Here is a 27,452-nt window from a genome sequence, read left to right as displayed (position 1 = left end):
GATCTCAGCTCACTGCAACCTCCGCCTCCTGGGTTCAAGTGATTCTCCTGCCTCAGCTTCCTGAGTAGCCGGGATTACAGGCGTCTGCCACCACGCCTGGCTAATTTTTGTATTTTTAGTAGACAGGGTTTCGCCATGTTGGCCAGGCTGGTCTCAAACTCCTGACCTCAGGTGATCTGCCCACCCCAGCCTCCCAAACTGCTGGGATTACAGGCATGAGCCACAGCTCCCGGCCCCCCTCCACCTTTTGAGTCTCCATTTAATGCCATCACTGAGTGGGTTCCAGATAAAAAGGGGGAGTTTGGCCCAATTTTCTCTTGCTCTCATGCATGCTCTCTTGCCCTTTGCCATGTTATGATGCAGCAAGAAGGCCCTCACCAGATGCCAACACCACTGGGCTTCCCTGCCTACAGAACTGTAAGCCAAATCAATCTCTTTTCCTTATAAATTACCCAGTCTGTGGTATTGTTATGGAGCAGCAAATGGATGAAGACACTCCTCTTCCCCTGACATACACTCACGCTGTCACATTTGTTGTGCATTTCCATTTTATCATTTAAAAATGCATAGGAATGTTTATCTGCGTATAACTTTAATTTATATGCATGACACAATGCCACATTCTATATTTCCATGTTCCCCCCAGCACAGCACCATTTTTAGAATTCATCAGGTTGCTGAGGGAACACTTAGTGCTTGCTTGTAAACACTACGCTCACAGTGTCACACCCTTTCTCCACAGAGAGACACTGAGGTGCCCTCCATCTGCCCACTCCCACAAAACACTGCAGGGCTTTTTTCCTGCCCACCCCCTTATGGCCTGTGAGAATTTCTCTGGCATACATGTATATTCACCAGCAGAATGTGAGGGTCCCCACCATGGGACAGAAGACACCTGACAGGGCTCACTCGGATGGCACAAGCCACCTCCTGGAGTTGGGCAACCCTGCCACACACTGAGGAGACTGCTCTGGCTCAAGGCCATTCAGCAAAGAGCAGAGCTGGGGCAAGAGCATGGTCTGCTAAGCAGTCACTGCCCACATCCACACCTGCCCGCCATCTCCCTTGGCAGGAGAGGGCAAGAGCTGACAGAGTGCCGTTGCTGGAAGACACCACACAGCCAGCCAGTGACTGCTGGACCCTGGTGTTCACCTGTTGAGCTGTCTTGGTCTTGTGCTTCTCCTTCTTCTCTTTGCCCTCCTTCGAGGGTGCCCCTGTCTCCTTATGTCCGTCGGCCGACTGCTCCAGGGCGGGAACATAGGTCCGCCTCTCCCCATCCCAGTACAGGTACTGCTGGCTCTGAGCATTGTAGTAATACTGAGGGAGGAGGAGGGAAGAGGGGATGTGAGGGAAGACCTTGTGAAGGGAACCTGCAGGGCCAGCTGCTCCTGACGCGACCTGACCCGATCCCATCCCTCCCTGGGCTGCCCTATTACCTGGGAGTTGGGGTCATAGTAGAGGCCGGTCTGGGGGTCATAGTAGTAGCCGGAGGTCTCATCGTACTGGTAGGTAGAGACGTCGGGAACAGCTAGGGGGTGAGGGGAACGGGGTCACACTATTCCCTGCTTTATTAAGAACTCCCCACCCCTACCCACAGGCTGTGGCTACTCACGGTACTGGCTGTAGGATTCCTGGGCAGTGGGGCTGGTGGCCGGTGGGAGAGCAGAACTAGGATGGGTAGGGCTCTGGAGCTCAGATTTGAGCACAGCGGGTGACATGATGGTATACGACTGGTCATGGGGCCAGACAGGAGAACAGGGCTCAGTGTCTGCCCATGCCACCCCTGCCGCCTGCCTGCCTCCCTGGGATACATACCCACAGGGCTCACTCACCTGGCTGTTCGCAGCAGTGCCCTGGCTGCTGCTCGCCTCGGCTGATTGTTGGTAGATGCCAGGAGCAGCACCAGGCTGGGCGCGAGAGAAAGCCTGCATCGACACAGAGTCGGCCCCAGGCTCTAGGGAGGCCTCGGGACCTGTAAGGAGGGACAGGGCAGGGAGAATGCCTGTGAATAATGGGGCCGGGGACTTTATGCCTGCTGGCCCCCACCACAGCTGCAGAGAGAGATGCTGGGGCTCACCTGCTCCAGTGGGATCCCCTTTGGTTCCAGTGATACCAGGGCCCTTGGTGCCCTTGAGGTAGCCATGGGCATAGAGGGAAGACTCTGTGCCCTGGCTGTTGCCATAGCCCTCATCCTGTTGGTAGTAGCTGTAGTCGACCGGCGGCTCCTCGGAGGTGGCCCAGGTACCCTCCCCACCTTGAGAGGCCTGAAGGGCAGGTGGGAGGGGTTCATTAGAACAGGAAGGTGTGGGGATGGGGGGTGGGGAACCTGCTAGAAGCATCTGTCCCACACGTGGAGCTAGTATTTCTACCTGACAGACAAAGCATGCAGCCTTAAGACAAGTGGAAAGCGAGGGTTGCCTGGCCACAAGAGAACAAATAGGCCAGTGGCAAACACAAGACAGAAAAACAGACGAACGCCAAAATGTTCCAGGGCTGATTCTGCTGATTCTGCTGTGTGTGGTGTGTGTGTTGGGTGTCAGGCCAAGGAAGACACCATCTTCTTACTTCTTTATTCTCTTCTCCCAATTTTCTCTCAACCACTTACACGTTATTTTTATTCAGGAACATATGATACGTGTATATCATATATGTATATATTACATATAAGGATATGTGTATATCATACCAATTCAGGACAATAAAAACCCCACCAAACAGCACAGAATGCCAGGCACAATGGCGTCGTACATGAGCGCATGGGAGGCAATTGGGAAGAAAGCTGCGGTGATGATGAAGGGGAATGTCCCAGGGGGTCTAGAGAGTCAGGAGCAAGGTAGAATAGCCATGCCAGCTACTGGGAGAGGGTTTTGCATCCATGGATAGCAAGCCAGCCTTCCTGCTTCAGAGAGGGTGCAGGAGGGTTGAGAAAGCCCAGGTCTCAGGACGCTGGGAGGCACAAGGGGTCTGAGTACCTGTGAGATGGCCCACTGGGCCGCAGCAATGGCAGTGCTGGCCACAGAGGCAGCACTGATGCGACTGCCTTCATTGGAGGCCATGTCCCTGAGGAGGATGTTAGAGACTGGGAGTGAGATAGGAGGCCCCAAGCGGTAGGGGGGAGTGGGAGGGTGGGGAGGGGAAGGGTGGGAAGGCACACAGGTGGGGCCCTGACCTCTTAGAACCCTTGGCAAACTCAACATTGATGGTCTTGCCGTCGATAGTGAGTGGTGGGTGCAGGGCCTGCAGGATCTGCAGCAGCTGGGCTGCCTCCTGTGGGAGGAGGGGAGGCAGGGACAGAAGGGTCAGGCCCGGGGAGGCCCCCGGCTCCATTGCCCGATTTCCAGGCTGGCGGCCACGGTGGGAGGCTGGGGAAAAGGACCCTCGTCTCCACCCCGGGGGCCGGGACCCTGGCTGCCCGGCCCCCAACTGTGCCGCCCTCACCACGATGGTGGAGAGCTGGATGAAGGCAAAGCCGCGGTTCAGTTGGGTCTGCTTGTCCTTTATGACGCGCACGTTGGAGGAGGACAGCACCGCGTAGGGTGCCAGGGCCCCCAGGATGGAATCCATGGTGCTGTGTGGGTTCAGGTTGCGCAAAATGATGGCTGTGGGAAGGGGCCCAATGTTAGAGGACACCCCTGGCACTCTTGCCAGCCCTGCCCTTCAATGCCCCCACTGCTCCCTTTCCTCTGCCCCCACCCGCTCCGTGCCTTTGCAACTGCTGCTTCCCTCACTGCTTCCTCCAGGATCAACTCTGCTTGGCGGTCCAGGTGCCAGCCTGGCTGCCTGTCTGCTGAGAACCTTCCCGACACACCCCCAAAGTCAGGTGGGATGTTGCCACTCCCCCTGTTCTCCCTACATCAAATGTCTATCCCCGCACCAGGTGGAGATTCCATGAGGATGAGGTCCTGCTCACTGCCATTTCTCTGGTCTTGGTGAGCCCAGCCCGACACCCTAGGGCACAGAGGAAGAAGGAACAACTGACTCACTGTCATTGGCGTTCTCTGAGCTTGGCTCCGAGCCCTGTGACAGGGCTTGGGAGGCCAGGACTCCCTGGGCCTGGTAGGGCTGCGGCAGGGGAAGCAGGCCCTGGCTCAGCTCCCGGCCACCCAGTGGCAGTGTCTGCTGATCCAGCCTCGTGCCGAGGGGCAGCTTCTGCTCTGCCTCTGTCAGGGGCAGTGGGAGACAGGCTGGTGATAAGGGGAAGGCTCCACGACTGGTCACCCTCCTCCCTATACCAAGCCCTGAGCACAGACCCCTCACCCTTCCCTTCTCCCCAACCGCCCCGCCCTGGAGAGTGCGAGAGGTAGGTGGGCCTCACCTGACTTGGGCACGCCACATTTGAAGCACTTCTCTCGGCGTTTGAAGTTCTGGACGCCACACTGTGAGGCACAGGCCAGGCCGTCAGAGGGAGCAGGGATTTCCCACTGCACCCTCCAAACTTGGATGAAGAGATCTCCCAGGGACCCCGCAGTGCCCCAGGAAGGAAAGCCCCCAGGCAATGGTGGCAGGTGCCTTCTGAACCTTCTGATGTTGTTCTCAGTACTGTGCATCTTCCCTTTCCAGACTCTCATTTGTCCTCTGTGCCAACCCGCTCAGCTCAGGAATAAACAACTCCCCCATTTGGTACAACAACTCCCTCCTCTCCTTCCTCTGCCTTCTTAAGGCCACCAACTCCCAGGACTGTTCCCCGCCTCATGTATTCAATCCCTTTATTAGGTTCCTCTCCCTGAAACTTGCTTCTCTATTCAGAAACCTTTCAGTGTTTCAGCCCTAGAAGTCAGTAGCCAGACCCACACCCCTCGTCTTAGCTCTAGGACTGGGTTGGATCCTGCTACGCTTGAGAAATTTTCCTTGAATGTTCCAGCATCCGGAGACCCAGCTTCTACCACACTCCATCTCTGTTCCAGACTCAGGTACTAAGCACCACTCCTGGGCCAGGCCCTGCTGCACATGGCCAGAACATGGTCTCCGCCCTCATGGCCTAATAGCACGGGGGCAGATGCAGCATGAAGAGGGGCAGGTCGGTCTGCATGGACCATCCAGCAGGGGCTCGGGGAGGGAAATGGGCTGGGTGTGGGGTGCCATTTACTCGGCAGGGACAGTCCCTGCACAGAAGCAGGGAGGTTTGACCTGGGATGCCCAGAAGTTTCATTTTGTTAAGCCTTGCTGGGGAGGGATTGTTATCGGAGGGAACAATGGACTTTCCAAAACTGGTGTGGGAGAGTAAGGGGAGAAGCAAAAGCCAAGATCAGGGAAGGAAGCCAGTTAGGTAATGGAGGATCTTATGCTTAAGCTGAGCTGGGGCTGGTTAAGCAGAGGAGGAGAGGCATGGGTAGTCAGAGGTGGTTTTGAGGAATGCTCCAGGTGAGGGCGTGGGAGAAAGAGGACAAGAGGCCAGCATACCAGAGAGGGCTCCACAGCGAGTGGGTGAGAACGTGACGATTGGCATAAGCAGCGGGAATGGCGAGGGAGGGAAGGTGGCGTTTCTGTGATGGAAGTGACAGGACCTGGTGGCCAACAGGATGCAGGGGAGGGGAAGGAGTTCAAGAGAATTCCCTGGTTTTGGGCTGGGCGTGGTGGCTCACGCCTGTAATCCCAGCACTTTGGGAGGCTGAGGCGGGAGGACTGCTTGAGCTCAGGAGTTCAAGACCAGCCTGGCAAACATGACGAAACCCTGTCTCTACCAAAAAAAAAAAAAAAAAAAGGCAAAAATTAGTGGGCGTGGTGGCATGTGCCTGTGGTCCCAGCTACTCTGGAGGCTGATGGCTTGAGCGCTGGAGACAGAGGTTGCAGTGAGCCCAGATTACTGCACTCCAGCCTGGGCGACAGAGCCAGATCCTGTCTCAAAAAAAAAAAGAGAGAATTCCCTGGTTTTGAGGCTATATGGAAATACAGGAAGGAGTTCCACTGTCACTTTGTCTTTATCTCTCCAGAAATGTTAAGCACCAATCCTCTGATGGGACTTTTTTTTTTAAAACAGATGCACCACTCTCCCTGACTAGGCAGAGTACTTCCTGGGGAGAGGGTTGGGGCCTCTACAAACTGTGGAATCACAATGCTGGCCCCAGGGCAGACCTGAAGCCACTGTGGCATCCAAGTCCCTGTGATCAGGAGCAAGGCACAGGGCACAGCTGAAGGTTCACCCATGGTTCCACCTCTCTGAGCCTCAGCTTCCCCTCAGGGAAGACAGAGGTGACTACAAAACCATAGCCTCCAGTTTCAGGTTTGACTTGGCCTGGTCAGAGTGGCCTTCAGGCTTGAGCTACCTGATATGGGCTCTCAGAACGCTCTGTGCTTTTCTTTCATGATTACAGTTAACAATTCGACTGTGTTAACTGTGGGCCAGGCGCTGTTCTGAGTGTTACCCTCTCATTAACACAGCTGAATCCTCCCAACCACCTTTTGGGAGAGGTGTCATTAATATTCACATTTTAGAGATGGGGAAAGTGAGGCAAAGAGAGGCTAAGCACCTTGGCCAAAATCAAGGCCGATCTGGGATAGTCTCATTTCAGCCAGTCTGGCTCTGAAGCCCACATTCTCCACACCACCACTTCAAGTCTACACTGTCACTAATTCATCATCCACGTATATATTTCCTTAAAGTCTACTGGAACTCCAGGCAAGACTGCATTTTAGGAGGACAGAGCCTGCACCAAGTGAACGCTCACTACACATTTGTATATGGCTGGCTAGGAATGGTGACTACTCAAGCTGAGCGAGCAAGGGATAGAGAATGAGAGAGAGAGAGAGAGAGAGAGACAGAGGGAGAGGAGAGATTGGGGGAAGGGGAGAGATGGAGGGAGAAAGAGCGGGAGAGGAAGGGAGGGATCGCCGCCACTGCTGTTGCTGTCTCTGTCCATAACAACTGCTGCCCACCGCCCCTGTACCTTATTGCACAGCCAGTCCTCATTGATCTTGGGCTTGGGGTCACTGTAGTGCATCGACACCTTCTGGCCCAGGATGTTGAGGGAGTGCTGCGGGAAAAAGCAGAGCACAGTGAGGTCCAGGCAGCAGTGCCCCACGCACCGTTTCAGCACAGGAGAAGAGAGTGAGCGAGCCCTTCAGCTGGATGGATGAGGGACAGGGAACGGAGGGAGGTCGGAGAGCGGATGGAGGGAAGAAGGGAGGTAGGGAGGGAAAGCGCCACAGCTCTCGGGCGCAGCTGTTTGCTGCTCTGCCGGGCACACGCACGCACACATGTGAACACACACCACCAGGCACACAGTGTTCGGCTGACCGACGCTTGCCGGACAGTGGGGAGAAACCCCCACTCGGCCCTGACACTGCCAGGCCACACCCAGGGCCAGGACTACACAGGCTACACTTGGGGGGTGAGGGGAGACAGGGAGGGGGAGGGAGAGGGGAGAAAAAGAGAAAGAGAGCGCAGGTGCGCTAGTGCTGGAGAAGGGGAAAAAGAAAGAGCCATTTCGAACAGATGGAAGTTTCTGCCATGAGGCCGTCTTCCCATGGATGGCTGGGTCCTGGGCCCATGGCACTAGCCTACCAACCCCGAGGAGACGGCCCCAGGGCTGCCTCTGCCGGGATCCCCCATTCTACCACCTCTGCCCCTTCCTCCCCTGAAACTTCTCTCCAGTGCCCTACACCAGGGATCTGGGCAGGGGTGGGTGACCAGGCAGATCTTTGGGTCTCGGAGGTCCCAAAGCTGCTGAGTTGGGATCCCGTGCCAGGCTTGGGGGACAGGCTCCCCCCAGGGCTGACTGTGCACAGGTCCTTGCCGAGAAGACAGAGCTGCCTGAGGTGGTGCCTCCTGTGAGTGTGGAGATGTGATAGGAAGGGTAGGGGCGGCGAAGTGAGGCCAGGGTGTCGATAAAACTATCATACTCAATGGGAACTTGAGATCAACAGAGCAGTGCTGTCCCCTTGCATGAAAATCAAAGGGCCAAATTCACATGCAGGGAGGGGGCTGACAAAATGAGTCTTGCTAGTGACTGTGCCAATAGCTAAGCTCCTCACTGGCAGGACTTCCAGTGGTCCTGAGGGTGGAATGAGGTCCTGGCTCTGGCTAACCCCAGAGAGGGGTGCCCCCCCCACCAGCCCCGGGGGAGTGGGAAGCTAGGTGAAAGAACCCACCCTGGCAGCTCTTTCTCTGAACGCTCAGCTGGGAGAGGTGAAGGGGCAGCACTAGTGCCTGGTGGTAGGAAGGGGCCAGTGGTGAGTGTGGGCTCTGGATGAGAAGCCCAGTGGGGTAGCGAGAGATGGGAAGAGGAGATAGTGAGGGTCAGGAAGGGGAGAGAGGGGGCGGGGGGATGGGACACAGGGCCACAGGGCAGGGAACTGTGTCCATAAGAATCAGGCGATGGGGAGCGCTCGATTACAAAGTAGTATTTGTTTGGGGGGGGGTTCAAGTGCGGCAAAGCAACCTGATTGGCTTCCATCCATCGTGTAGCGTCCTGCAAGTGACTAAACTCGACGAAGGCGAAGCCCCGGCTCTGACCTGGAGACAGCATTCAGATACAGACGCAGTGGGTTAGTCAACAGCTTTGGACACACGGCGTTCCCGGGGGCGGGACCCGAGGGGAGAGGACGGGGGCAGAGAGGGAAAGGGGAAGAGGAAAAAGGAAGAAAGAGAAAGAGGCAATCAGAGAGAGAAAGACTAGCGGGTGTGGGGGACAAGGTAGATGGCCAGGTGGGGCAGGGAAGGCGGAGGGAGAAAAACAGAGGCCAGAGGTCGGTAGGGGGAGAGACACACACACCAACTGGGAAGAGAGAGAGAGATGGGGCTCGGGCAGACCTGCCCAGCCAGCCTGGGGTGACAGAGACGGAGAGAAGCAGCTGGGAGGGAAAGAATACTAGAGATCTGCCTCCAAAGAAGGAGGGAGGGGACGGTGGGCAGGCTGCTGGCTCCACACAAGCCACAATACGTTAACTCCAGGGCGGGCCCAGCTCAAGGCCAGGGGTGCCCAGGAGGGGTCCTGTAACAGGTGTTGAATCACAGGAGCAAAAGAGAAGCTGGGCCAGGCTGCTCTGCGAGGCTAGGAAGGCTCTTGGCCCATTGGAAACCAGGGGCGGTTAAAGACACGACCTCATCTCAGCCTCACCGCAGCGCAGGGGAGGCGGGCCTCGATAGGGAGCCACCTCAGGGCCACAGGGTGGAGACTACAGCCACAAACAGTCCAGGTTACCCTGGACAAAAGGAGAATGGTGGCCAGGATTGGCCAGGAGGACCTTAGAGGTAAGAATCAATGGGTGCCTGGGAGAAGCGCCCAGGGCCATTGAGAAGGCCGCACCTGGAACACCTCCTTGTGGAGAGAGAGACCCAGAAGCTGTCCGTGTGTGGTGTAGTTGGGGTGATGCAGAGCAAGACCTACATGCAACCAAGATTCCAGGCTTGGGAAAGGGATTCAGGGTTGAGGCCTCAGGATAGCATGTCCTTTAGAGGCAGATACATGGGGAGGGCTTGGATGAGAGGGGCTTGGGGGGGCATGCTTAATGTTCAAAAGAATAACCGTTAGGATGCATAGGAGGATGGAATGAATAATATAGTTGTGGGGGGCAGAGAGAGAGAAAGAGAGAGAGGGAGAAAGAGAGAGAGAGAGAGAGAAAAAGAGAGAGAGATGGAGGTGTGGGGAGGAGAGACTGAGAGATGGAGAGAGAAGCCCAGGCAGAGTGAGGCCCCACTGTGCCTGCCTTGGGGAGCCTGGGCAGAGGTCCTGTAGAGACAACTCCCCCCACCACCACCCTGCTAACCTCAGGCCAGCTCCAAGCAGCCTGCAAGAGGGAGGGAGGGAGGGAACAGGCGAGGCCAGGAAGTCCTGGCTGTTCCTTGGGATGTGTCCTTGGATAAGAGCCATCCCCCGCTTCCCCCTTGGGACACACATGTGGGACCACCACGTCAGAGCTACTTTCTGGTCAGAGGCTGTTACCAAAAAATGTGGGGGAAAGTGAGGGGCAGAGGAAGGAGAAGAAAGGAGAGGGAAGGGAGTGTATGGGAGGGGGTTACCATCTCAGATACTCAGAGTCCCAGAGAGGAGGTGCCTGGGAGCCTGGCCCTGGCCCTGACCCCAGGGAGCACCCAGCTCAGCTCAGAGCTGCACCCCTGCCCCGACAGCCCCATTGAAGAGGCTTTTGGCTGGAGCTGTGAGGAGAGTGTGGGGAGTGGGAGAGAAGAGAGGGCACCCCCCACGCTGCCCATTCCCAGCTGTGGCAGGAAGGTGGTGGAGGGAGTGGGGGAGAAGGCAGAGGCAGGAGGGAGATTCGGAGGCTGAGGCTGGCCACTTGAAGGGGAGGGCACTGGAACAAAAGCTCACCTGAAGATTTGTTCCGCATCAGCCGAACCTCCCGTGCTTGCACGCCGTGCGACTGCAGCTGGCCACGGATCTATACGGGGAGATACAGAGTAGGGCAGGCTCAGCACAATGGGGCCGCTGGGTACCTGAGGCTGGCTGGAGGCCTCTGGATCCCGAGGGGTCATCGGTGATGTGCACACAGTCTCCTCCACCTCTTTCGCAGCTTTTCCCTGAGTGACAACAGCCCCAGGCCCACACCAGTTCACAGTCTTGACTTTCAGCCTCAGACTTGCAGAAAGTGAATCAAATGAAGAAATGGGCACAGAGCAAGGTAAAGCATGGCAGCAGGACGACCCTCAGGGGCACAGAGAACAAGAGAGCAAGTGAGCCAGCCACTTAAGAACGGTGGGCAGGGTGATCTGACAAAGGGCTCGCTGGCAGCCACGAAGTAAGGAAACCTGGGATGCAATTCTTGCCCTTGGCAAGGGGATAACCCGCACCCCCGCCCCTGCCCCGCTGACCTGCAGCTTGCGTCAAAAGAGATCCATGACATAAATGCCAAACTGGGGAGGACAGGAGTCTGAGCAAATCCCAGCCATGTGCCCTAGACCATGACTGTAGCAATAACTTAGGGTGGAGACAAAAAGCAAAAAGATGTAGTCCTGGGGATTGCTTCCCAGATGGAGTAGGCCAGAGGGAAACTGCAGAGGCAATTCGGGATTTGGCCCAGGTGAGGCAGGGTCTCTAGGCCAGTGAGGTCTCTCACTGAGGACCAGGAGCCTATGCCAGCCATTCTTGGGAAGGAGTCTTCATGTCTCTGGGCCTCAGTTTCCCCACCAGGTTAAACAACAGACAGGACATTAGCCTTACACACACCCATACACAGGGTGAAAAGGAAAAACACACAGAAGAGCTTATCAGGACTCCAAACTCAGGGAAGGCTGAGGAAGCAGCAAAAAGTGGGCTCTAGGGTCCAGCTGCCCGGGTTCAGACTCCAGCTCTGCTCTGCCACTCACTGGCTGTGAGACCTGGGGCAAGTCACATTCCCACTCAGGGCTTGGTTTCCTCATCCGAAGGATGGAATACAAAGAGTACCTTCCCTGCTGGGCTGCCATGGGGACTGAATCATACCTAACACATGGCCCACCCTGAGATACATTCTCAACAAATGTCAGCAACCAGCTACTGTCTGACCCTGAACAGGGCAGGTGGGCCAGACCTTAGAAACCCTCAAATACACAAGTGGGATTTTCTCTGCTACAAAATGAGCAGCTAGCAGATTTCAGAGGAGGGCTGATCAGAGAATTCATGGGGGTGGGGGGTGAGGGGCGGCGGAGTAGACTAAGAAGGACCAAGATCAGGACACTATTCTTGGAGGTTATTCTGGTAGGCCTCGTGGGGCTTCAGTGTGGCTGTCATGAGAAGTATGTATGAAAAGGAAACAGGAGGAAAGGGAGGCAGGCGGGGAGGCTGTTAGCAGCCACCCAAGGCTCTGAGGCCAGGCCAGGCTGCTGACAAAAAAGGATGGGGGAAAAAGAGAAGGAAATTTCAGAAAATCCCATCCCTCCCCCAATGGTTACAGGGCCCCAGTGTCATCTCTGCTACCAGCAATAGCCAGCACTGGCCCGGTGAGTGTCTGGCCCATGATGCACACATGCAAAATGGCTGGATGACCAGTGGAATGTGCAGGACTGCTCTTCTCCCGCCCATACCCACCACTACCAGACACCCACGGCCAATGTCCCTTGGCCAAGCCGGCCTCTCTGACACTCCTCCCACCGGGGGGCCGATGGGACCTGCCCACAGAGGACGGATCAGTGCTGGGGGATAGGAGCTGGATGGGGAGAAGGGATGAAAGGCGCTGAGGTTGCAGGTGAGGGAGGGGTGGGGAGAAGTTGAGGGCCCTGGAGGAGACCCAGCCTGGCCTCCTGCCCGGGGCCATGGGGGGCACGTACGTCATCCTCAGTGGCTGCCTGTGGCAGCATCCTCAGCATGACGATGTTACTGGCCTTCTCCTCCTCCTCCTCATCCTCCTCCTCCTCCTCCTCCTCCCCTTGCTCGGTCCGATAGTCCTGGTCCCGATAGTCGCCGTCTCGGGGGAAGCCTGGCGGGCCAGTGGGGCTGTGCCTGTGCCGCCGCCGCCGCCTACGCTGAGTCTCGGAGCCCGGGGAGGCCTCGTAGGAATCCTGGCCGACAGAATGAGATGAGTGACACCAGACGGGCAGTCAGTCTGGGCAGGCCTACGAGCTGGCCGCTGGCTCTGTGAGGCAGGCAGGCTCTGAAAGCCAGGGATGTGCGGGCTCCGGCTAAAGGCTCAGGCAGGCAGGGTGGGCAGGCCCCGGCCTGCAATCCTTCTGGGACTGTAAATTCTCCATGGGGTCCTTTTGGGGGCTGCCTTCAGGGGGTGGGGAGAGGTAGGTGACAGTATTGGTGTGGGGGGAACTCCCAAAGGTAGCTGACAAGACACAGCTTAAACCTCCTTGGGGCAAGACAGCCTGGGGTCAGCACACCAGACCCCACCCTTGATTTTCCTCCCCTCTCTGGCCAGCTCAGGGGGTGTGCTCAATTGCTTCACTGTACCACCGAAGGTTGCATGTCTCCTACGGTTCCACCCTGCAACCAAGCTGGGGGCATAAGAACAGCTTCAGATCTCAGCCAGAGCCAGGCAGCAGGAGCTGGTGGAGGTGGTGTGAGGGCTGCAGACACTCCCTCCTCAGTGCCTGATCCTCAGCCTTGGCCAGTCCTCCACCACACACCATGCTCAAAATGGTATGGCTGTTGGGCTCTGGGCTGTTGCCCAATCCATCCATTCCAGGACTAAGCAGACCAGGCCTGGGGCCAAAGCCCTCCCGCCCACAGTGGGGAAGCACCAGATAACTTGGTGCTCCATTCCCACCCTGGCCAGGGCCCAGTGCTCCTGGAGACGTCTGGGCACAGCTTGACAGCTGCCACTGGAGAAGCCTGGCAGTCCACCAAAGGGGTTTTTGCCCTGGACCCTCCAGAGGGCAGTGGGCAGCTCACAGACTGCCTCCCAGGGCTGGGCTTGCAAGAACACCCTTCCCAGCCTGCTGGACAGGAGAGCTGCCTGCTTGCATGGACCAGGTCCCTGACTGCCCCTCCAACTGGGATTCCCCTAAGGCAAGCCTGTTTCTTCCCCTCGGGTGGGGGCTCCCTGATGGTGTAAACATCGCGCCTCATCCCGCAGGCTAGGGTGAACTACCCAACATGGCACTGGCTTCTCCAGAAGGGTCCTTCCCTTCTGTCTAGGGGCTCTATCACCACTGGGAATGCCCATGGCTGGCCTCCCAGAGCTCCTCAGCTTGGTGGTCTGCAGTCCCCTTGTTGTCCTCCCAACCCCAGACGCCGGGTCCCATGGAAGAGGCTCTTCAAGTGCCCAAGTTGGCTGGGAGCGGGCAGTACAGGGTTCACAGTGAGCCATGGGCCTGAACTGAACAACAGGGAGAAAGGGAAAGAGTGGTGGCCAGGGGCCCTCAGAAGTACAGAGCCAAGCATGTGGAAGCCAGGGAGACCCAGGTTGGGAGAGGAGCCCTCAGAGAGGGGAGTGGGAACAGGCCCTCCAGGTGAGGCAAAGCCACCGAGCACAGTCTGAAGGCACGGGAGTGGAGAGCTGCCTGCACACGGTGCTGCAGCCAGACACAGAGGGCCCTTGGGAGCCCATCCCAGCCAGGCCTGGCGCAGCGCGCCCCCTCCTCACCTCCGCACTCTGCTCCTCAGATGAGTCGTCATAGTCATGCTTGCCCTCCTGGCTGCCATACTCGCGAGGATATGAACGGTAGTCCATGTCCCGGTAGTCGTGGTCTCGGCTGCGGTTCTCCCCACCATCATCCTGCGAGCGGTCAGTGGCTCCATAGCGGCCAGTCCTGTCACCACGACCACCACTAGTGGAGGAAGAAGGATGGGGAGGGATCAGAAGGTTGCCCTTTCTAAAAGGTGCAAGAGGCCCAGGTGATGTGTTCTCGTGGTTATAGGGTTTCGTTTTTTTTGGAGGAGCATACAACAGAAGTGAGGTGCCCTTCTGATCCTATCAGAGAAAGAAGTACATGATACCACCATGACTTAGCTCTGGTGATGTTAACCATGGTCATCTGGTTAAGGCAGTGTCTGCCAGGTTTCTCCCCTGTAAACTTTCTATTTTTCCCTCCCCCTACTCTATTCTTTGGAAGCCCTCAGGCCCGCCCCCATACAGGGATTCCTAAATCCCTGCTCCACATCTCTGAAGTGCAACCTGCCTCTCTCCATCCCTATGTCACTCTCTGGTCCATGCCACTGGCTTCCCTCATGGGGCACCTTGGTTGTGGCCTGGCTGTTCTCCTCACTTCTACCTGGACCTCCCCAGTTCAGTCTCTACATCCCAAATCCCAAATGTGAGTGCTTTCTAAGGCGAAGCCACTCAAACCCATCTCACTCCCTTTAGTGGCTCCCCCTCAGTCTCAGGATCAAATACCAAAATGCTCACCAAGGTCTCATGCGGCTTGCAGGATCCCCGGGGGTGAGGCTCCTCCTCCCTGTCTTGCACCACGTCCCCTGCCCCTGCTTCACTGTCACCTTGCCGACACTAGCAGCTCTTTCATTAAAATTTCTCCTACCGCAATAACTGTAAAATAATGATCTCAAAGCTGATTTCATCTGCATTTCTTTTCTTTTCTTTTTTTTTGAGAATGGATCTGGCACTGTTGCCCAGGCTGGAGGGCAGTGGCATTATCAGGGCTCACTGCAGCCTCAACCTCCCAAGCTCAAGCCATCCTCCCACCTCAGCCTCCTGAGTAGTTGGGACCACAGGCACGCACCACCACGCCCAGCTCATTTTTGTATTTTTTGTAGAGACGGGGTTTCACCACATTGCCAGGCTGGTCTCAAATTCCTGGGCTTAAGTGATCCACCCACCTCAGCCTTCCAAAGTGCTGGGATTACAGGCATCCACCACTGTGCATGGCCTAAACTGTATTTCTTTGGTGAGTTAAAAAATTACTAGAATATGGGCTCCAGGAAATGAGGGGACCCTTAGCTCACTGCCATATTCCCCAGCACTCAGTAGGTGCTCAACAATTATTTTGAACAAATAATGACTAAAAAAGCATTCTAAGAGCAACCAATATATGTTTATTTAAAATAGAAAAAACTAGATGCCACAGAAGAATGCTACTATACTAACAGGATTCCAATTCTGGTCGGGAACAACATTAGAATGTCCGTTATCAACAGCATTCTTAACATTATTCTAAAGACACTAGCTAAAGCAATTAAACAGGGAAGGAAGAAAAGAGGTTAAAAGCTGGAAAGGAGAAGGTAAAATTACCATTATTTGTAAATGATATGAGAGTATACCTGCAAAGCCTAAGAGAATCAACTGAAAAACTTGTTATAAATAATAAATCAGTAACGATGCTGGGTACAAATTAATGTAACCACTGTTTAGAAAATAGAAAGGTCCCAAGTACAATTCATCAAAAAGGTTAAATACCTAGACATGTGCAAGATATTATGACTATACTTCACATATATACCAGGATATATTTGAAATAGATCAAAGATTTAAACATAAGAAATGAAACCATAGGCCAGGCGTGGGTGGCACACTGGGAGGCCAAGGTGGGCAGATCACTTGAGGTCAGGAATTCGAGACCAGCCTGGCCAACATGGTGAAACCCCATCTCTACCAAAAATACAAAAATTAGCTGGGTGTGGTGGCACACACCTGTAATCCCGGCTACTTGGGAGGCTGAGGCAGGAGAATCGCTTGAACCCGGGAGGCGGAGGCTGCGGTGAGCCACTGCCAGTCTGGGTGACAGAGTAAGACTCTGTCTTAAAAAAAAAAAAAAAAAAAAGAAATGAAATCATAAAAGAAAATATAGAATAACTGAATAATTTCTTTATAATCTTGAAATGGGGAAACCTATAATCCAAATCCAGAAGCCACAGAAAAGATTACTAAATTCAACTACATAAAAATAAAATACTTTTGCTTGGAGAAAAAAACAGAAAAATAAAAAACATCATTAACCAAGTCAAAAGACAATAAACTACGAAAAAATATGGGGAAAGGAAGTAAACAGAATTCACAGATAAAAATATCAATGATGTGTATCTGAAAAGATGCTCTATCTCACTCATAATGAAAGATGAAAATTTTGCCAGGCGCGGTGGCTCACACCTGTAATCCCAGCACTTTGGGAGGCTGAGGTAGGCGGATCACGAGGTCCGGAGATAGAGACCATCCTGGCTAACATGGTGAAACCCCATCTCTACTAAAAATAAAAAAAATCAGCTGGGTGTGGTGACACGCACCTGTAGTCCCAGCTACTCGGGAGGGCGAGACAGGAGAATCGCTTGAACCCAGAAGGCGGAGGTTGCAATGAGCTGAGATCGCACCACTGCACTCCAGCTTGGGCAACAGAGCGAGACTCAGTCAAAAAAAAAAAAAAAAAAAGAAAATTTTGCTAGGTGAGATGGCTCATCCTGTAATCCCTGCACTTTGTGGGGTGAAAGTGGGAGGATCGCTCGAGGCCAAGACCAGCCTGGACAACATAGCAAGATCCCGTCTTTACAAAACCACCATCACCACCACAACATATTAGTTGGGCATGGTGGTGTACATCTATAGTCCCAGCTACTCAGGAGGCTGAGGCGAAAGGACTGCTTGAGCCTAGGAGTTCTAGGTTACAGTGAGCTATGATTGTACCACTGCACTCCAGTCTGAGTGACAGAGCGAGACTCCATCTCAAGAAAAAAAAAAAAAGAGAGAGAGAAAGATGAGAATTAAAACTACATTGGATAGACTGTTTCAAAATAAATTTTATTTTACTTGGGACAAGGTCTCGGTCTGTTGCCCAGGCTGAGTGCAGTGGTGCAATCATAGCTTACTGTAGCCTCCACCTCCTGGGCTTAAGCAATCTTCCCATCTCAGCCCCAACCAGCTGGGACTACAGGAATGCACCACCACATCCAGCTAATTTTCAAATTTTTTGTAGATACAGGACTTCACTATGTTGCCCAGCCTGATCCTGAACTTTTGGACTAAAGTGAGCCTGTCGCCTCAGCCTCCCAAAGTGCTGAGATTAGACGGGAGCCACTGCACATGGCCTAAAATAAACTTAAAATTTTAATTTTTGTATATTTTTTCTAGATCATTTTGTACTGTGGTAAAATATACATTTACCATTTAACCATCCTTTTTTTTTAATTTTGAGATGGAGTCTCGCTCTGTCACCCAGGCTGGAGTGCAGTGGTGCAATCTTGGCTCGCTGCAACCTCTGCCTCCCAGGTTCAAGCGATTCTTTTTTTTTTTTTTTTTTTTTGAGACGGAGTCTTGCTCTGTCACCCAGGCTGGAGTGCAGTGGCACAATCTCGGCTCACTGCAGCCTCCGCCTCCTGGGTTCAAGCGATTCTCCTGCCTCAGTCTCCCGAGTAGTTAGGACTATAGATGCACACAGCCACGCCCGGATAATTTTTGTATTTTTAGTAGAGACGGGGTTTCACTATGCTGGCCAGGCTGGTCTTGAACTCCTGACCTCGTGATCTGCCCACCTTGGTCTCCCAAAATGCTGGGATTACAGGCGTGAGCCACTGGGCCGGGCCTCAAGCAATTCTTGTGCCTCAACCTCCCGAGTAGCTGGGACTACAGGTGTGTGCCACCATGCCTGGCTAATTTTTGTATTTTTAGTAGAGATGGAGTTTCACCATGTTGGCCAGGCCAGTCTCGAACTTCTGACTTCAGGTGATCCGCTTGCCTCGGCCTCCCAAAGTGCTGGGATTACAGGTGTGAGCCACCGTGCCCAGCCTCTTTTTTTTTTTTTTCTTTTGAGACAAGTTTCACTCTTGTTGCCCAGGCTGGAGTCCAATGGCGCAATCTTGGCTCACTGCAACCTCTGCCTCCCGGGTTCAAGCGATTCTCCTGCCTCAGCCTCCCAAGTAGCTGGGATTACAGACATGCACCACCACTCCCGGCTAATTTTGTACTTTTAGTAGAGACAGGGTTTCTCCAAGTTGGTCAGGCTGCTCTCGAACTCCCTACCTCAGGTGATCCGCCCGTCTTGGCCTCCCAAAGTGCTGGGATTACAGGTATGAGCCACCGCGCCCAGCCAACCACTCTTAATTATCTAATTCAGTGTCATTAAGTATACTAACAATGTTATGCAACCATCACCTTTTCCAGGAATTTTTCATCATCCCAAACAATACCTTTGTACCCATTAAACAATTCTCACCCCACCCCACAGCCTCTATTCTACTTTCTGTCTCAATGAATTTGCCTATTCTAGGTACTTCATAGTAGTGGAATCATATATTTGTCCCTATGTGTCTAGCTTATTTCACCTGGCATGTTTTCAAGGTTCATCCACAAGGCAGTATGTTAGAATTTCCTTCCTTTTTATGGTGGAATAATACTCTTCTATTGTAGTATGCATATTTTGTTCATTCATCTGTTCGTGCACACTTGGGTTGTTTCCACCCCTTGGTTATTTTGGACATTGTGAATAACGCTGCTATGAATATTGGTGTCCAAGTATCTGTTTGAATTATTGCTTTCAATTCTTTTGGGTATATATCTAGGAGTGGAATTGCTGGATCACATGGTAATCCTGTGTTTAACTTTTTCTGGAACCGCCAAACTGTTTTCCACAGCAGCTGTACCATTTTACATTCCTACCAGTGTTGCACAAGGGTTCCAATTTCCCCGCATCCTCACCAACACTTGTTATTTTGCATCTTTTCATGTGCTTACTGGCCACTTGTATATCTTTCTTGGAGAAATGTCTATTCAAGTCCTTTTGCCAATTTTTTTTTTTTTTGAGATGGAGTACAACTCTGTCACACCCAGGCTGGAGGGCAGTGGCATGATCTCAGCTCACTGCAACCTCTGCCTCCCAGGTTCAGCCTTCCGAGTAGCAGTGATTACAGGCGCCTGCCACCACACCTGGCTGATGTTTTGTATTTTTAGTAGAGACAGGGGTTTCACCATGTTAAGTCAAGCTGGTCATGAATCCTTTGCCCATTTTTAAATTGGATAATTTTGTTGTTGTAAGAGTTCATATATTCTGGATGTTAATCCCTTACCAGATATATTATTTACAAATATGTTTTCCCATTGTGGGTTGTCTTTTCACTTTCTTGATAGTGTCTTTGGAAGTATAAAAGTTTCTAATTGGCCGGGCGCAGTGACTCACGCCTGTAATCCCAGCACTTTGGGAGGCCAAGGCGGGCAGATCACAAGGTCAGGAGATCGAGACCATCCTGGCTAACACGGTGAAACCCCGTCTCTACTAAAAAATACAAAAAATTAGCCGGGCGTGGTGGTGGGCGCCTGCAGTCCCAGCTACTCAGGAGGCTGAGGCAGGAGAATGGCGTGAATCCGGGAGGTGGAGCTTGCAGTGAGCCGAGATCACGCCACTGCACTCCAGCCTGGGCAGCAGAGTGAGACTACGTCTCAAAAAAAAAAGTTTCTAATCTTTTGTTGTTGTTACCAGCAGTCCCTGAACCAGAATAGGTTCAGAGAGACTTCCAAAAGTTTCTAATCGTGGCCAGGCGTGGTGGGCTCACATCTATAATTCCAGCACTTTGGGAGGCCAAGACGGGCGGATCACATGAACCCAAGAGTTTGAGACCAGCCTGGGCAACATACCGAAAACTCATCGCTATAAAACCAACAAAAATAAACAAAAGTTTCTAATTTTGATGAAGTCAAACTTCTTATTTTGAAATAATTTTACATTTACAGAAAAGTTCAAAGAATCCCTGTATACCCTTCACCCAGCTTCTCCTAATATTAACAAAACTAAGGCACATTTGTCAAAACTAAGGAATTAACTAAACTACAGATTATATTAGGATTCCACCAATTTTCTCACTAATATCCTTTTTCTGATCCAAGATTTAATCCTAAATATTACATTACATGTAGTTGTCATGTTCCCTCAGTCTCCTCTGGCCTGTGAAGGTTTATCAGTCTGTCCTTGTTTGTTTTTAATGACCTTAACAGTTTTGAAGAGCACTGGCCAGGTATTTTGTAGAATGCCCTTTAACTGGTTTTGTTTGATGTGTTCTCATGATTAGACCTAAGATTATGGATTTTTTTTTTTTTTGGAGAAGCATACAACAGAAGTGAGATAGTGAAATGCCCTTCTGATCATATCACAGAAGAGTACATGATAACAACATGACTTATCTCTGGTGATGTTAACCATGATCACCTAGTTAAGGTGCTGTCTGCCAGGTTTCTTCCCTGTAAAATTTCTCTATTTCTCTCTCCATACTCTGTTTTTTTTTTTTTTTGAGATGGAGTCTCACTCTGTTGCCAGGCTGGAGTGCGGTGGTGCCATCTCAGCTCATTGCAACCTCCAACTCCCAGGTTCAAGCGATTCTCCTGCCTCAGCCTCCCGAGTAGCTGGGATTACAGGCACCTGCCACTACCCCCAGCTAATTTTTGCATTTTTAGTAGAGACGGGGTTTCACCATGTTGGGCCAGGCCGGTCTCGATCTCCTGACCTCACGATCCGCCCCCCCCTTGCCCTCCCAAAGTGCTGGGATTACAGGCGTGAGCCACCACACCCGGCCTCCATACTCTATTCTTTAGAGGTGAGTCTCTAAGACCAGCCCACAGTCAAAAGGAGGGTAATTAAGCTCTACCTCCTAGAGGAGGGAGTATCTACATTATTTGGAGTTATATTAAAATTATTATTTATGATAACTATTAAATAATATAGTATTGTACTATACAATAATCACTAGTAAGGAAGATTTGATAGAACATTTTTAATCTAACAGATTTACAACAGTCCAATGTTTGAAAACAAACAGCAAGACTGTATGGAAAACAGGTACTTTCATATTGCTGGCAGGAGTTAAAAATGGAATAATCCTTATGGAGGAGAATTTGGCAATAGCTGACAAAACTAAAAATCTATATACCCTTTGACCCACAGTTCTACTTCTGGGAATTTAAAGTATACACATACTTGCACATGTACAAAAAAGTTACTGTAGCATTGTTTTAAAAAACAAAGGATACGCTGGGCGCAGTGGCTCACGCCTGTAATCCCAGCACTGTGGGAGGCCGAGGCAGGCGGATCACGAGATCAGGAGATGGAGACCAGCCTGGCCAACATGGTGAAACCCCGTCTCTACTAAAAATACAAAAATTAGCTGGGTGTGGTAACGCGTGCCTGTAATCCCAGCTACTCAGGAGGCTGAGGCAGGAGAATCGCATGAACCCAGGGAGCGAAGATTGCAGTGAGCCGAGATTGTGCCACTGCACTACAGCCTGGCAACAGAGTGAGACTCCGTCTCAAAACAAACAAACAAAAACAAAAAACAAAGGATAAGGCAGGAGCAGTGGCTCATGCCCCTAATCCCAGCACTTTGGGAGGATGAGGTGGGCGGATCGCTCGAGCCTGGGAGTTCAAGACCAGCCTGGGTGACATGGCAAAACCTCATCTCTACAAAGAAATACAAAAAGTAGTTAGGCGTGGTGGTGCGTGTTTGTATCCCCAGCTACTTGGGAGGCTGAGGCAGGAGAATCACTTGAGGCCAGGAGGTCAAGGATGCAGTGAGCCATGATCGTGCCACTGCACCTGGGCGACAAAGCCAGACCCTCTCTCTCTCTCTCACTAAAAAAAAAAAAAAAAAAAAAAAAAACTAATGAGTTGAGAGGAACTCTAGCAAATATTAAAACATTATAAAGGTAAATTAATTAAAACATGAATAGACAGATCAGTGAAATAGAACAGAATCTACAGCATACAAAAACACACTTGGAAATTCAGTATAAGCCAAAGGTTATATTTCAAACTAACAAGGGGAAAACAAATTAGTCAATAAATAATAGTTACAATAACTATCTGGCCTAGGAATCAGCAAACTATAGCCAGTGGACCAAATCCAGTCTCCTTAAATAAAGTTTTAGTGGAGGCCAGATGTAGTGGCTCACATCTGTAATCCCAACACTTTGGAAGGCCAAGGCAGGAGTAACCCTTGAGTTCCAGACCCAGCCTGGGTAACACAGTAGTCAGACCTCGTCTCTACTGGAAAAAGAAAAAAAGAAAGAAAGAAAGAAAGAAATTAGCTGTGTGTGAGGCTGAGGTGGGAGGATCCCTTGAGCCAGGGAGACAGAGGCTGCAGTGAGCTCTGATCGCGCCACTGCACTCCAGCCAGCCAGGGCAACACAGCAAGACCTTGTTTCAAAAAAAAAATTAATTAAATAAAGTTTTACTGGAACACAGCTATATTCATTCATTCATAAATTGTCCGTGACTGCTTTCAGTTTAGTTGCAACAGAGACAGTCCTGCAATGCAATGCCAAAAATATTTACTATCTGATCCTTCACAGAAAAGTGTTGCCCACTAAGAAAACAAAGTTTACCTCACTTCTTATGCCAAATAAATTCTGGATGGGTGAAAACTTAAATTCCCAAATAGAAACCATAAAAATATTAAAGAAATCTCTCTCTCCAAAAAAAAATCTCGAAACTGCTTTCTCCCATGACCAAACTAGTTTGCATTCCCACCAACAGTATATAAGCATTCTTTTCTTTGAAGCCTCACTAACATCTTTTTTTTTTTTTACTTTTTAATAATTGCCATCTGACTGGCATGAGACGGTGTCTCCTTGTGGTTTTGATTTGCATTTCTCTGATGATTAGTGATGATGAGCATTTTTTCATGTTGGTTGGCCACTTGTATGTTATCTTTTGAGAAGTATCTGTTCATGTCCTTTGCCCATTTTTTAATTGGAAATTTTGCTTTTTGCTTATTGATTTAACTTCCTTGTAGATTCTGGATATTAGACCTTTGTCAGATGTGTAGCTTATGAACATTTTCTCCTATTCTGTAGGCTGTCCATTTACTCTGTTGGTAGTTTCTTTTGCTGTGCAGAAGCTGTTTAATTAGGTCCAAATTGTCAATTTTTGGTTTTGTTGCAATTGCTTTTGGGGACTTAGCCATAAATTCTTTGCCAAACCCTGTATCGAGGAGGGCATTTCCTAGGTTTTCTTCTAGGATTCTTTTTCTTTTTTTTGAGGCAGAGTTTCACTCTTGTTGCCCAGGCTGGAGTGCAATGGCGCAATCTTGGCTCACTGCAACCTCCGCCTCTCAGGTTCAAGTGATTCTCCTGCCTCGGCCTCCCAAGTAGCTGGGATTACAGGCATGCGCCACCACGCCTGGCTAATTCTGTATTTTTAGTAGAGATGGGGTTTCTCCATGTTGGTCAGGCTCGTCTCGAACTCTCGACCTCAGGTGATCCGCCTGCCTCGGCCTCCCAAAGTGCTGGGATTACAGGCATGAGCCACCGCGCCTGGCCTTCTAGGATTTTTATAGTCTGAGGTCTTACATCTTAATTTTTGTATATGGTGAGAGGTAAGGGTCCGGTTTCATTCTTCTGAATATGGCTAGCCACCTATCCCAGCACTTATTGAACAAGGAGTCCTTTCCCCCTTGCTTACTTTTGTTGATTTTGTCAAAGATCAGATGGTTCTATGTGTGCAGGTTTATTTCTGTGTTCTCTACTCTGTTCCACTGGTTTATGTGTCTGTTTTTGCACCAGGACCATGCTATTTTGATTACTGTAGCCTTATAGTATAGTTTGAAGTTGGACAATGTGATGCCTCTGGCTTTGTTCTTTTTGCTTAGGATTGCTTTGGCTATTCGACCCAGTAATCCTGCTACTGGGTATATACCCAAAGGAAAATAATTTATTCTATCACATGCACCCATGTTCAAAGCGGCACTTTTTTTTTTTTTTTTTGAGACGGAGTTTCGCTCTTGTTGCCCAGGCTGGAGTGCAATGGTGCATCTCAGCTCACCGCAACCTCCACCTCCTGGTTCAAGAGATTCTCCTGCCTCAGCCTCCCGAGTAGCTGTGATTATGGGCACATGCCACCACGCCTGGCTAATTTTTTATTTTTAGTAGAGATGGCGTTTCTCCATGTTGGTCAGGCTGGTCTTGAACTCCCGACCTCAGGTGATCTGCCCACCTCAGCCTCTCAAAGTGATGGGATTACTGGCATGGGCCATGGCGCCTGGCCACTGCAGCACTATTCACCATAGCAAGGACATGGAATCAGCCTGAATGCCCATCAATAGTGGACAGGATAAAGAAAAATGTGGTACATATACACCATGGAATACTATGCAGCCATAAAAAAGACAAAATCATGTCCTTCACAGCCATATAGATGGAGCTGGAGGCTGTTATCCTAAGCCACCTACCACGAAAACAGAAAACCAAGTACTGCATGTTCTCACTTATAAATGGGAGTTAAATGTTGAATGTACATGAATGTAAATATTGGAATATCAGACATTGGGGATCACTAGACCGGGAAAGTGGGAAGGGGGGCATGGGCTGAAGGACCATCTGTCGGGAACTAAGCTTACTGCTTGGGTGATGGGATCAACGCGGCCTCAAGCTTCAGTGTCACGCAATTTACCCATGTAAAAAAACCTGTACGGGCCAGGGGCGGTGGCCCATGCCTGTAATCCTAGCACTTTGGGAGGCCGAGGGGGGCAGATCACTGAGGTCAGGAGTTTGAGACCAGCCTGGGCAACATGGTGAAACCTCGTCTCTACTAAAAAATACCAAAATTAGCTGGGCATGGTGGTGCACACCTACAGTCCCAGCTACTGGGCAGGCTGAGGCACGAGAATTGCTTGAACCAGGGAGGCGGAGGTTACAGTGAGCCGATCGCACCACTGTACTCCAGCCTGGGCGACAGAGTGAAACTGCGTATGAAAAAAAGAACAACAACCTGTATGTGGGCCGTGAGCTCCAGCTGGGTGGCCGGGGGTGGGGGGGTTGTGGAGACCGTGACACCACGCGGCCCTAACCCCGCACCCCGAGCCCTTTCCACACCCCTGCCACCAGGGGGTGCCCGCACGCTCCCAGCGCTCACTGGCCAACAGACTCAGCCTATGGGCGATTTCCTCAGGACCCAGGCTCCTTGCCCGAGGAGGAAGATATAGACCTTTATGAAAGGGAAGAGAGTTGGCTACTGGCTGCATGAGAAGAAAATCAAGAAGCTCAATTTCCAGGCTTTAGCAGAGGTGTGCAGGAAGTGAGGGATAGAAGTGGTGCAGCTGAGGCTGGGCGCGGTGGCTCACGCCTGTAATCCCAGCACTTTGGGAGGCCGAGGCGGGTGGATCACCTGAGGTCGAGAGTTCAAGACCAGCCTGGCCAACATGGTGAAACTCTGTCTCTACTAAAAATACAAAAACTAGCCGTAGTGGCAAGTGCCTGTAATCCTAGCTACTCAGGAGGCTGAGGGAGGAGAATCGCTTGAACCCGGGAGGCAGAGGTTGCAATGAGCCGAGATCACACCACTGCACTTCAGCCTGGGCGACTGAGTGAGACTGATCTCAAAAAAAAAAAAAAAAGTCATGCAGCTGAACCTCAGCCGGCCAATCGAGGAGCAGGGACCCCGACGTCATCATTCACAAGTTGACCGATGTCATCCTTGAAGCCGACCAGAATGACAGCCAGTCCCTGGAGCTGGTGCACAGGTTTCAGGAGTACATCAATGCCCACCCTGAAACCATCGTCCTGGACTCCTTCCCTGCCATCAGAACCCTGCTCGACCACTCCAAGTCCTGCAAACTCATCTGGAAGATTGAGATCTACATGGAAGGCGGCAGGATCTGCTTGCTGCCCTTCATGGAGGTCACAAGCCTGTGCGGGGATGACACCATGTGGCTGCTGGAGAAGAACGGCCTGGCTTTCCCGTTCATGTGCAAAACTAGAGTGGCTCACGGCACCAACTCTCACGAGATGTCTACTGTATTCAATCAGGAGGGCCTGAATGGCATACAGCCACCCTGTGTGGTCTAGAATTTCATCAACCACAACACCGTTCTGTACAAGGTGTTCGTGGTCAGCAAGTCCTACACCGTGGTCCAGAGGCCCTTGCTCAAGAAATTCTCCACGGACACAATGTGACCACGAATCCATCTTCCTCAATAGCCACAGCGTGTCAAAGCCGGAGTCGTCATTGGTCCTGATGGAGCTGGACAAGATCGAGGGGTCTGGTCTGTTCAAGAGCAGCCGAGCAAAGAGGTCATCCGGGAACTCCCCCGGGCCCTGCGGCAGGCGCTGGGAGTATTGCTGTTCGGCACCGACATCATCATCAACAACCAGATGGGGCAGCATGCCGTCATCGACATCAACGCCTTCCCAGCCTACGAGGGTGTGAGCAGGTTCTTCACAGACCTCTGGAACCACATCGCCACCATTTTCCAAGACCAGAGCACAGCCACAGCAGCCACAGGGGATGTGGCCCCACTGAGGCACAGCAAGCTCCTGGCCAAGCCGGCGAGCAGCCTAGCAGGCAAGCAGACATGCAGCACCAGCCACAGCTGCTGCAGCCGCATGATGGGCCAGGATGCACCCTGGAAGGCCAACGCCTATGTGGGTAGTACCTCCAAGCTGCCGCACCCGAGACTCTGCTGCACCACCAGTATGTCGCCCAGCTTCTAGCAGCACAGCGTGGCCTCCCTGGCCAACAAGGCCTCCTCCCAGTACCCACGGAGCCAAGATCCAGAGGGGTGGCATGGGGAATACCCGCTGGGCTAGCAGCTCCCAATGGCGATGCTACTACTAAGAATCCCCAATGATCTGATTCTTTTTTTTCTTAACTTTAACCTGATTTTCTGATGTCATGATCTAAATGAGGGTTGGGGTAAGATGGAAGAGAACATCAAGTGGTCCAGCGTTAGGAAAAAGGGCCATCCCATCCCACATGATTCCTGCTGTGCAGACTTCTTCACTGAGTTAAAAAAAAAAACTGTATGTGTATCCTTTAATCTATAATAAAAGTTGAACTTTTAAAAAAAGAAAATATTAGAAAACATAAGAAAAAAATGTATCACCTTAAGAGTGGGGAAGGCCTTCCTCAGCAAGACAAATCCCAGCAGTCATAAAAGGAAAATGAATAAATCTGGCTTTGTAAAAATTATAAATCTCTACAGAGTGTAAAAAATACGAGAAACTTAGAAGTAAATATGTAATAAAGCAAGTATGGTAAAACGTTAATAGTAGAATCTAGTGGGCTGGGCACGGTGGCTCATGCCTATAATCCGAGCACTTTGGGAGGCCGAGGCAGGCAGATCACCTGAGGTCGGGAGTTTGAGACCAGCCTGACCAACATGGAGAAACGCCGTCTCTACTAAAAATACAAAATTAGCCAGGTGTGGTGGCGCGTGCCT

At 51.6% G+C, this 27,452-nt stretch overlaps 1 protein-coding gene and 1 pseudogene across 7 annotated transcripts in view; one reads left to right on the top strand and one right to left on the bottom strand.

The window, feature by feature from the left end:
* RBM10 (RNA binding motif protein 10) overlaps positions 1–27,452 on the bottom strand; it is a 41,339-nt gene that overhangs the window by 3,342 nt on the left and 10,545 nt on the right. For 2 of the 7 annotated variants that reach the window (XM_004064063.5, XM_004064061.5), the window contains exons 3-17: positions 13,960–14,143; positions 12,200–12,430; positions 10,266–10,335; positions 8,379–8,452; positions 6,885–6,971; positions 4,316–4,376; positions 3,984–4,160; positions 3,439–3,599; positions 3,170–3,267; positions 2,973–3,060; positions 2,078–2,264; positions 1,833–1,972; positions 1,613–1,730; positions 1,437–1,528; positions 1,153–1,317 (exon numbers count right to left, since the gene is read on the bottom strand). In XM_004064063.5, the coding sequence (XP_004064111.1) occupies positions 1,153–1,317; positions 1,437–1,528; positions 1,613–1,730; positions 1,833–1,972; positions 2,078–2,264; positions 2,973–3,060; positions 3,170–3,267; positions 3,439–3,599; positions 3,984–4,160; positions 4,316–4,376; positions 6,885–6,971; positions 8,379–8,452; positions 10,266–10,335; positions 12,200–12,430; positions 13,960–14,143 (1,933 nt within the window). The remainder of the gene's footprint in view (positions 1–1,152; positions 1,318–1,436; positions 1,529–1,612; positions 1,731–1,832; positions 1,973–2,077; positions 2,265–2,972; positions 3,061–3,169; positions 3,268–3,438; positions 3,600–3,983; positions 4,161–4,315; positions 4,377–6,884; positions 6,972–8,378; positions 8,453–10,265; positions 10,336–12,199; positions 12,431–13,959; positions 14,144–27,452) is intronic. The other 5 variants (XM_019019064.4, XM_019019065.4, XM_055375632.2 and 2 more) reach the window with 3 other exon arrangements.
* LOC109024634 (inositol-tetrakisphosphate 1-kinase-like) lies at positions 14,714–26,820 on the top strand (annotated as a pseudogene).

Source organism: Gorilla gorilla, chromosome X (genome assembly GCF_029281585.2).
Source record: "Gorilla gorilla gorilla isolate KB3781 chromosome X, NHGRI_mGorGor1-v2.1_pri, whole genome shotgun sequence".
NCBI lineage: Eukaryota > Metazoa > Chordata > Mammalia > Primates > Hominidae > Gorilla > Gorilla gorilla.
Note: the sequence above shows the minus strand (reverse complement) of the source record. Positions and strands in the feature narration are given on the sequence as shown.